The 10319-nt window shown below is 38.9% G+C and overlaps 1 protein-coding gene across 1 annotated transcript in view; it reads right to left on the reverse strand.

The window, feature by feature from the left end:
• The window catches only part of LOC104128861 (ryanodine receptor 2), a gene marked incomplete at its 5' end in the record, with an annotated part of 147072 nt that overhangs the window by 63789 nt on the left and 72964 nt on the right, over nucleotides 1–10319 (reverse strand). The window contains 3 exons of the mRNA XM_035897117.1: nucleotides 4406–4459; nucleotides 4593–4644; nucleotides 5252–5355. Of these exons, the coding sequence (XP_035753010.1) occupies nucleotides 4406–4459; nucleotides 4593–4644; nucleotides 5252–5355 (210 nt within the window). The remainder of the gene's footprint in view (nucleotides 1–4405; nucleotides 4460–4592; nucleotides 4645–5251; nucleotides 5356–10319) is intronic.

Genomic DNA, 10319 nt, shown 5'->3' on the forward strand with positions numbered 1-10319 from the left:
GTCCCTTCCAACCCAAACTACTCTATGAATCTATGTATAAATAACTTATACTGTAGTTGTGGAGAGTGAAACCGTGTTTTAGGTTGCATCCATTCTATTACAAGTAGGAAAAACTAATGAGAAACACATTTTTGCATAATATTTGGAATGTTTAAATCCTAAGAATTGATACATTGATCACAGATTTTGACCTTAATTTGTATCATTCTTTAACAAAAATAGATACTTATTGTAAATACATGGTATATGGTCACTCCATTTATGCAGGCTTTGTGACAATGAGAGATAACAGTGACCATCTCCAACAGCCTTAAGAGCTTGCATTATTTGTACATACTGAAACTTGCAAGTCTTTCTGTGCCTGAGGTAAGTGATAGTGCAATGTATCTTTATGACAAAAATCTAGTCTATCAACAAAGTTGCTACCAGTAACAGAGGTGAAGAAAACTGACATAGGAAGCTCTATCTCCCCATTTCTTTTCTGCTTGTGAAGTGACAATTTAAACTGATTTGAACTGATTTCAAAAAGATGAGCTAGGTTTTGATTCCTTTTTTTGAGGTCACATCCTACAAGTATTTAGAGCACATTAATATGTGGCAAACCAGTAAAGTCAGTGACTCAAATGCAGAAACCTATTTGCATTCAGCTAGTGGAACACTTTTATTGGAAAGAATTTCCTATCAGATAGAATCAAGGGGGACAGTGACACCAACTCTACAGGGAGTCAACTGAGGGTCTGTTCAATATGATAAAAAGTTAACTTAGAGACAAAGGGCAAGGAGCAAAGATAATCATAATTCAAAGCAAATACTAGCAGGCAAATGCAGACATGCACAGAGTAATGCACAGACAACTTTATGGTGGGTTTATATTGTGACCTCCTTAGTGCCCACACAGTGATCCCAATACAGATTATTTGTACAAATATGAGGCTACATTGCATGACATATGGGCATGAACACTGCTGATAAAATACACTTGCTGTTTTTATCACATTCTAAGCTTGCTCAAAGGTCTCTTGTTGCTCTGACTGTTAAAAGATTCAAGACTTCAATCATCACACATTTTTAAAGTCTAGAGGAGCAGTAGAGTTTTATTCCCATACAAACTGAACAGTCTTTTCACATACACACAGAGCCTTCAACATTGAACTCTGAGATAGACAGATTGACAGACAGAAACAAATACACAAATGCACACACACACAGAGCTAGTATATACAGTCTCTACAACTTTTTCCTGTCATGTACGAAGGAAGCAAGGATTATTTATTGTTGTGGTTTTTTTCCCTTTTAAAACACTTCTCAATCAGCAAGACAGCAAATTTTCTATGGTGCATATAGCATTTAGTGTATGGTAACCAGATAGGCAGAGTGATAGATATGCAGTATTTGAATAGCTGAATTAATGGAAGAAACAAAGAAGAAATTATACTATTAGATTGCTTATATACTTCCTTTGGGGTTATGTAATATGTACTTTGTGTTTGTGGCAATTACAATACCTTTTAAACAACTTTTTGTGAGCCTGTGTGAGCGCATTCATCTTTCAGGCTAATGCCTTTATTGTACGAAGATGGAACAGAGCTGTGCAAGCTTTTGAAGGAGTAAGAGTGAAGTTCATCCTGGAATACATCTTCTCTTTCCACAGCTGTATGAGAACCTCTTTCTTTTGTGAACTGAATGTTAATAGAAGCACTAGCAAACAAACCACCAAAATCATCCTGCTCTTTTCAATGGAAAAAGTTATAATTGTTCCCCATATTGCCACAGGCAATGAACTTTGAAGTGACTGACTGAAGTCTGACCATCAGCTAAATCTGTGCACTCCAAGTCTCAAGCAAGACATCTCTACTTAGTCTAGCTGCCATTAGCCACAGCACAAATAACTATATTTAAATACCTCAGAAGCAAAAGTCACCTATCCAACACACTATACCTCCTCTCAGCACATCAATCTTGCAGCACTATCAGCATGCAGCCATGTGTCAACAAGGGGAACTGAGACTTCTACTTGTGTGAAGTAGGAAAGTAGGCTGATGCTTAAGCCATGAGCCACCTTTTAGAAACAAATGGTGAGACTTTCAAGATGAGACTCAGAAGACTGTGTAAGAAATTGAGTCAATAAAAAAACTTAACACTTTTCAGATTTCAGAGCTATTACCTCCATGTTTTTAGAGAAAACATTGAACAACTATGAATCGCTTCAGGTATGGAGTAGCTATGGAGTTTCTGTCAAACACTATCACAACAAAGGCTAAGGACTCAGTCTTTTCCAAAGGATGTGAATCACATATAAACTATAATATAATTGATGCTCTCTCCATGATAAACATTGTAAACAGAATTCTACTACTGTATCAGAAATGAATGTCTGCTAAGATACAGAAGAAAAGTGCAACTGCTTTCCCTTAAGAGCCAAATAAACTATTTTAATAATTCAGATTGAATTATAACCACAAAGAAGATAACTGATGCACAAAAAGCAAGAAGAGCAAAACAACATGAATAAGCCAAATGACACTCTGTTTTCCTCAAAATGGCAACATAATTTTATATTACGTATTTTGCATAAGTAATTCTTGGAGTCTTTAATAAGAGTTTGTGCACAAGAAGAGCTTGGTAGAGATGTCATGCTGAAACTGAAATGTTAAAAACATTTTCAAGACCCTTTAGCTGAACTTATCCAAGATGCTGGGCCTAAAAAAAAAATCACAAAATTAGACCCAGACAAATACACACATATTTTTTGTTTTACCTTGCTGCGTTGTGATCCTGTCACCTTAAGGAAGGGCAAGGACAAGAAGCGAAATAGTAATAAGAAAAAGAAGTCCAAATTTTTTTTTCTGCAGGTGACTGACCAAATACATATACAAAATTGTCTTTTGAACAGATTAATACATTATTTGAACATAAGTTTCATAGCTACAGAAAAAATAATAATTATAAAAAACATATGAATAGGATCTTATCTCAAAAGATAAAGTTGAATGCCTAACAAGGAACCCATTATAATTTAGGTAAGGAGCACTAATAAATCATTCACCTTAATGACTTTCTATTTATAATGTTTCACATTTATAAGCACAAGACTTTGATATCTAACAAGCATGCACAGGCTAGCTGAAAAAAGCTTATAGAAATAAATATTCTTCATTTAGACAATGATAGGTCATAAACTGCATGTCCGGGGAAAAAAACCCAAAACCAAACCAAAAAAAAAAGAACTGAAATTTTGATTCATACTTAGATATTTACCAAGAAACAGACATGTATGTATTTGGTATGTTAGTTGTAACTCAACTGGGCTAGAACTTCTGAGTGACTCAAAGGAATTTGGTATTGGTATTCTTTCTGATTTTTGTATACAGCCAAATAGGGAATACGTACTTAAATAATTCAGTGCTATCTCATGCAGCATCATGTAGAAAACATACAGATCATCTGATGTGTACAATGGGAGAAAAAGTAAACATGTCCAAAACCACTCCTCAAAAATCAAAACAGCACAGGTAGTTTTATATCAAATCTATCAGTATATTTAGGAATATTTTAAAGAAAAAAAAAGTATGTATTTCAAGTTTCTGTGTTTTAGAATACATATTAAATACATTTATTGATTTGAAAGATATAAGACAACTTTTAATGTCCAAATTATAATATGCTAAAATATATTAAAATATTAACAAAATAATTCCCTCAGTGCCCCTCAGAACAGACAAATTTCTTCTAAACTCCATTTTATTAATGGAAAAAGAGAGACAGATCCCAGAGCAAACACATGACAAGGACTCATCTCTTACTCTTGTAATCAACTCATATAAGTGTGCTTCCTTATACAGTGATGATCACTAAAACCTCAACATTAAATAACACTTAATGCAGATTTCCTGTTCTCAACATAAGCAAAAGCTTGGCAGTATTGATGAATAAAGGCTCACCTTTTACTAAGAAGCACTAATATATATGTGAACATAAAAATACTGTGTAAATTACTGGTACTGAATGTAAATGACAACTGCAAAAAGCAGTATTATTTCAGATTTTAACCATCCAAACTAAACGTAGGGTGTGATACTTTACAAGATTCAGCCTGTTATTATTAGACTTCCAGAATAATACACATAATATTTCTCTTCAATAACTGAAAGGTTAAAGTCAATCAGATAAACATGTGAGATCCATTAAATTACTCCATATAATCTTATATTATGTGATATTACATAAGGTTTTGGTTTACTACTATGAATCTGGTGACTCATATCTGCCAATCCAGGTTCTGACATGCAGTTCACTGGCATAATAAGCTGCAGTAAGCCATGAACCAAGAAACATAAATGTCAGTTGGAAGCTATGAAATAATGTCTAACATGACAATAAAAACAAACCAGAAGTATAATCTTACTTCAAAACTCTTCACTTCTTCTTCACCATCATCATCATCTTCATCATGGCAGCTCTGATACAATGTAGAAAGGAAACATTTACTGTTAAATCAGGGCAGGGAGCTAAGCCTTCCTTCACATTACACATAATTTCTCTTGATCTTCTTTATTAATTTTATTAAAACAGAAAAGATGCAAAAAAGTTACCTTTGCCATAATGTCAGCATAAGCCATATACAGGAAATCTTCTTCCAATTTGCTGGTTAATAGAGAGAGGAAAGGGAAAAAGAGGGAGATTAGAGCCATTACAGCAGAATTGAGGCACCAAAATATTTTTAAGCACCTTAAAAATAATTTTAAAGGATTTCTATGCTCATAATTAATTACAGAAGTCTTTTTGGAAAATGAGGACTTGATTAACTAATACAAACTGAAAAGTAAAGCCTGATACAAACACAGTGCTCAGAAATTCATAAACACCTTCCAATGAAGAGAACATACTTAATTTTTCAATTATCCCTAGAATACAGTTATATTTCACATTCAGCATATAACTGCCAATAGGGAACATAGACAGAATAGAGAGGTATAGAAAGTCCTGAATGCAGCATCTGTAACTGTGAAACAGTGCATAAGGACTTCTGTTTGTCTCTAGAAAACGCTTTACATCTCTTATCAGTCATGCTAATATCTCTTTACATGCCACAGAGGCTAGAGAGGTTTGAGTGTAACTCAAATTCACACGTACATATGCACATGTTCTGGCCTAGCCTATGCAATCTCACTTGAATAGAGACATGTAACTTCAAACACAGGAGTAATTTGAAAATCTGCATAAACTCTGCAGTCTCTCACACCATCCCTACCATTTTTCAGTCAAGGCTGTTCGACTGAATAGCAGAATAAGTTGGTGTAAAGGATCAACTCTTTTAAGGCTTTCATCTTCTTCTGGTGGTTCCTCCCCAGGTTTCTTTAGGGAAAAAAAAGATTTTTTTTAAAGTATGTTCAATTACCTATAGTGAAAAATGTTTTACTCTGAGCAATTTATTAAACATTAAATACTCAACTATGTAATTTTGATTTGGACAACCAGGAGGAAACAAGTTCCAATAAAAGTATGAAAAGCCTGAATCCTGACTGTATTTATGACCATGAAGACTTACAAAGATTATATCGTTTTCAAAGCTTTGGATTTTTCCTCCTTTTAAAAATTAACCCTCTTCCCTAGATTCTGAAAATAACTTCAGTCTTTCACTGCTGTTATCCAGAATGAGTGGTAACCAGATGCCATCATTTGCTATTATACTTTCTGTTCCTCTCTATGTTACAAGCTTCATCAGCTAAAAATGAGAATCCTCCATTTGAGTCTTATGCCATTTTGCTGAGGAACTCTGAAAGGCTTTGAGGGAGAAGCAATCCAAACTTGAAGCTCACCAATAGTTTTAGACAGAAGGAGCTATATCTACCAACAACAGTAATGCTGGCAGGATGCAGAATTTTAGAAGATGACAAATCAATACTGTATAAAAAATATTATATATCATTTGATAACATATATATATACACAAATAGTTTTTTTTCACGTGGTTATTTTGCTTTCAGGTTTAGACAGCTCTAGTTGGTTCGCTCTAAAAGAAAAATATAGTCGTAAATACTATAACGGCAACCACTGAAGTAGTGTTTTGAAAGAATATATAAAAAATCTGTCCTCTGACTTCTTGTCTTTTGCCAGAAGACATTTCAGAAAGTAAGTTTTTCATATCACGTTATTAACCAAATTGCTTCATCCAGGCCTATTTTTCTACAAAGTACCCGGTTTTCTACAGAGAAAATTGGTTGCATAAATTATGTCCACTCTTCCTCCTTGCTTTCACCTAGCACTATACACTAAAATACAGATAATAAGAATCCCATGCATCGATAAGACTGTGCAAGTAAGAAATTGTAATAATGTCAGATGTTATCTGTAATCAATAAGGAAGTGTTGGCCACATGACAGATATAAGGAAAATGGATGTTTTGCCTATTAAGAAAAAAATTGTGTGTGCTAGTGTCAAATACATTCCTGTGGGAATGCTTATAGAACTCTGTATGTACTACACTTCATATGTGCCCGTGAAGTCCACCTCTTCCATTCAGCTGTACCAAACATGACCGGTTGCAGCTGAGGATTCACTTAAGTTGACATATACACACAATGATAGTTTCACATGCTAATCTATGATGGCCATACAAAGTTCATTTCACATTTTGCAAAATGTGACAATATTTTCAGTATCAGTAACAAGGTCTGAACAATGCAAATTACAGCTCTAGTTATATCTCACTTCCCCTGCTCTTTATTTCAATCTCATTTAGGATGCTGACCTCTCTCGTTAGTTAAATGGTAGGATTCTATACTTGGTAATGTTATCAACCAGAATACCTTTCTAATGTTATCAAAACTGATGAAGCAAAAGTGCAGAAGTTGTGTTAATGATTAATACAAGTTATTAGCTTTCATAGATTTAATTCCAATTAAATGGAGGATCAAATTCACCAATGACCGAGTTAAGCAGAATTCATTATTAAGTGTAGCATGAACACTAGAACCAAATAATTTTCTGATATTTCTTGGAAATAAATATGCTTAATTTTCAATGTTTTGAGACATTTGCCCATAAAAAGCTTTAACTGAACGTAACGTAACAGGATAAAACAAATAAGTTGGGTAAGCTTTAGTTGCCATTTCTAAGTGTTGAAGATTAAAATATTTAATTTTTATATAATCTAATCATTAAACATATTGTTCTTACAAATTATTATGTCCAGTAATGCCCATCAACAAAACTAATCAAGAATTTTATCACATAAGCTTAGGTGTTTATATAACCTATTTAATTAAAGCAGAAACATTTTAACTATTGATAAAGAGAGTGTTGAATATTCTATGATTTTAATATCAAACATTAAAAAGTTCCCAGAGGCACCTGATCTGTTGAATCAGAATTAAGAATCAGCAGAATTAAGCTCCTCCGATGATAGAGGACTTTTGTAGATTTTTTGCAGAGAGCAGGCTCTCCTCACATTGGAAAGATTGATCTCAGACTGTGTTCTGTTGGACCTCCCAGGGACTGAATAATTTCCTAGTACTAGTTCTTGCCCAAGCCTCAAAAGAACTACCTTTCTGAGAGACAGTTGTAAGGGATGAGAAACAGAAACAAGCGCGAGCAACCCGGAGCTCAGTGAAAAGGACAGGCAAACAGGGCGCGGTGCATCAGAAGGGCATGGTGAGGCACTTTGCGCAGCAGTTTGTGTGGGCAGGGCGCCGTCTCCCCTCCAGGCTCTGACAGTCACTTGATTAGCAGCCATCAAGGAGAGGCCATCAAGGTCCCAGGAGAGGGCCAAGCAATGGTTGCCACTCGCTCAAAAGCCATTGCCAGAAAGAATGTGGCGACCCAGATGGAGACCTCACACAGAAACAAGCGGCTGTCCAGGTCTCCGGCTGTAGGGAGTGCCTGAGCCTGTCGCTCGTACCGGCGGGTGGTAAGGACAACATCTGGCTCCAGTGTGACCAGGTGGATGACCTGCTCTGCCTGGTGGCAGAGCTGAAAGAGGAAGTGGAAAGGTTAAGGAGCATTAGGAAGCGTGAGAGGGAGATAGACTGGTGGAGCCACATTCTACTATACCTCAGGACAAGGCAGCAGATGGAGGCTCCACAAGAAGCAGATGATCCGCTGCCCTCTTGCCACCAAGCAGAAGGATTGTGGGGAATGGAAACAGGTCTCTGCTCGGGGCAGGAGGCGAACCCCCTCCCGGCCTCCCTCACCTTTCCAGTTGCCCTTACATAATAGATATGGGGCTCTGGAACTTGAGGGCCAGGTAAATGAGGATGTGGATGAAGGTCCACCCAGGGGTTGGCTAGGGAGAGTCAGTCACCCCTACCTATCAGGATTGCCTCTGTTAGGAAAAAAAGGAGGGTAATTGTTGTGGGCGATTCCCTTCTGAAGGGAACGGAGTGCCCGATATGCCAGCCGGACCCATCTCACAGGGAAGTCTGCTGACTCCCTGGGGCCCAGGTCAGGGACATTGCCAAGAAACCCCCTGGTCTGGTACGGCCCTCTGATTACTACCCGCTATTGATTGTACAGGCTGGCAGTGATGAGATTCCACAAGGAAGTTCCAAATTGATCAAAAGGGACTTCAGGGCACTGGGAAAATTGGTTGATGGATCAGGAGCGCAGGTAGCGTTCTCCTCGATCCCATTAGTGGCAGGGAGGGACAATGAAAGGAACAGGAAAACTAGACTGATTAATATGTGGCTCAAACACTGGTGCCATCGGAGGGGCTTGGTGTTTTTTGATCATGGGGAGGTTTACACAGCACTGGGCCTGTTGACAACAGGTGGTGCTCAGCTTTCTCAAAGGGGGAAAAGGATCCTTGCTCAAGAACTGGCGGGGCTCGTTGAGAGGGCTTTAAACTAGGCCTGAAGGGGGGAGGGGATATAACCAGGCTCACTAGAGAGGAGAGAGAGGAGCCTAGGGGCGACAACCCAATGCTGGGGGTGAAACCGATAGCCCAGCTCAAGTGCATCTACACTGATGCACATAGCATGGGCAACAAACTGGAAGCCGTTGTGCAGCAGGATGGCTATGATGTAGTTGCCATCACAGAAACGTGGTGGGATGCCTCTCTTGACTGGAGTACTGCAATGGATGGCTATAACCTCTTCAGAAGGGACAGGCAAGGAAGGAGAGGCAGTGGGGTGGCTCTGTATGTTTTGATTGTACAGAGCTCGATGCTTGTGATCAGGCCGAGTGTTTATGGGTGAGGATGAGGGGGAAGGCCAACAAGAAAGACATCCTCGTGGGAGTCTGTTATAGACGACCCGACCAGGATAAGGAGGTCAACAAAGTATTCTACAAGCGGCTGGCAGAAGTCTCTCGATCACGAGCTCTTGTTCTTGTGGGGGACTTCAACTTACCAGACATCTGCTGGAAGTACAACACAGCAGAAAGGCAACAGTCTAGGAGGTTCCTGCAGTGTGTGGAAGATAAATTCCTGACACAGCTGGTAAGGGAGCCTACCAGGGGAGGTGCCCTGCTTGACCTCCTGTTTGCTAACAGAGAAGGACTGGTGGGAGAGGTGGTGGTCAGAGGTCATCTTGGCCTTAGTGATCATGAAATGGTAGAGTTTTCGATTTTTGGTGAGGTAAGGAAGAGGGGTCAGCAAAACCACCACCATGGACTTCCAGAGGGCGGACTTCAGCTTATTCAGAACGCTGGTTGGGAGAGTCCCTTGGGAGACAGTTCTGAAGGGCAAAGGGGTCCAGGAAGGTTGGGCGTTCTTCAAGGAAGAAGTCTTAAAGGCACAGGAGCAGGCTGTCCCCATGTGCCGTAAGATGAATCGGCGGGGAAGACGACCGGCCTGGCTGAACAGGGATCTTTTACTGAGACTCAGGAAAAAAAGGAGAGCTTACCAGCTTTGGAAGAAGGGGCAGACAACCCAAGAGGAGTACAGGGATCTTGTCAGGTCATGCAGAGAGGAAATTAGAAAGGCAAAAGCCCAACTAGAACTCAACCTGGCCACTGTTGTAAGGGATAACAAGAAAAGTTTTTATAAAGACGTTAACAGCAAAAAGAGAGCTAGGGAGAACCTCCATCCTCTAGTGGATGCAAGGCGGAACATTGCCACTAAGGATGAGGAAAAGGCTGAGACACTCAATGCCTTCTTTGCCTCAGTCTTTAATGTTCCAATGAGTTATCTCCAGGGTACTCGGCCCCCCAAGCTGGTAGATGGGGATGGGGAGTGGAATAAACCCCACATAATCCAGGAGGAATCAGTTTTCAACCTGCTATGCCACCTGGATGTCCACAAGTCTATGGGGCCAGATGGGATCCACCCAAGAGTGCTGAAGTAGCTGGCAGAGGAGCTTGCCAAGCCACTCTCCATCAA

Source organism: Egretta garzetta, unplaced genomic scaffold (genome assembly GCF_000687185.1).
Source record: "Egretta garzetta isolate BGI_Z169 unplaced genomic scaffold, ASM68718v1 scaffold887, whole genome shotgun sequence".
In the NCBI taxonomy this organism is placed as follows: Eukaryota; Metazoa; Chordata; class Aves; order Pelecaniformes; family Ardeidae; genus Egretta; species Egretta garzetta.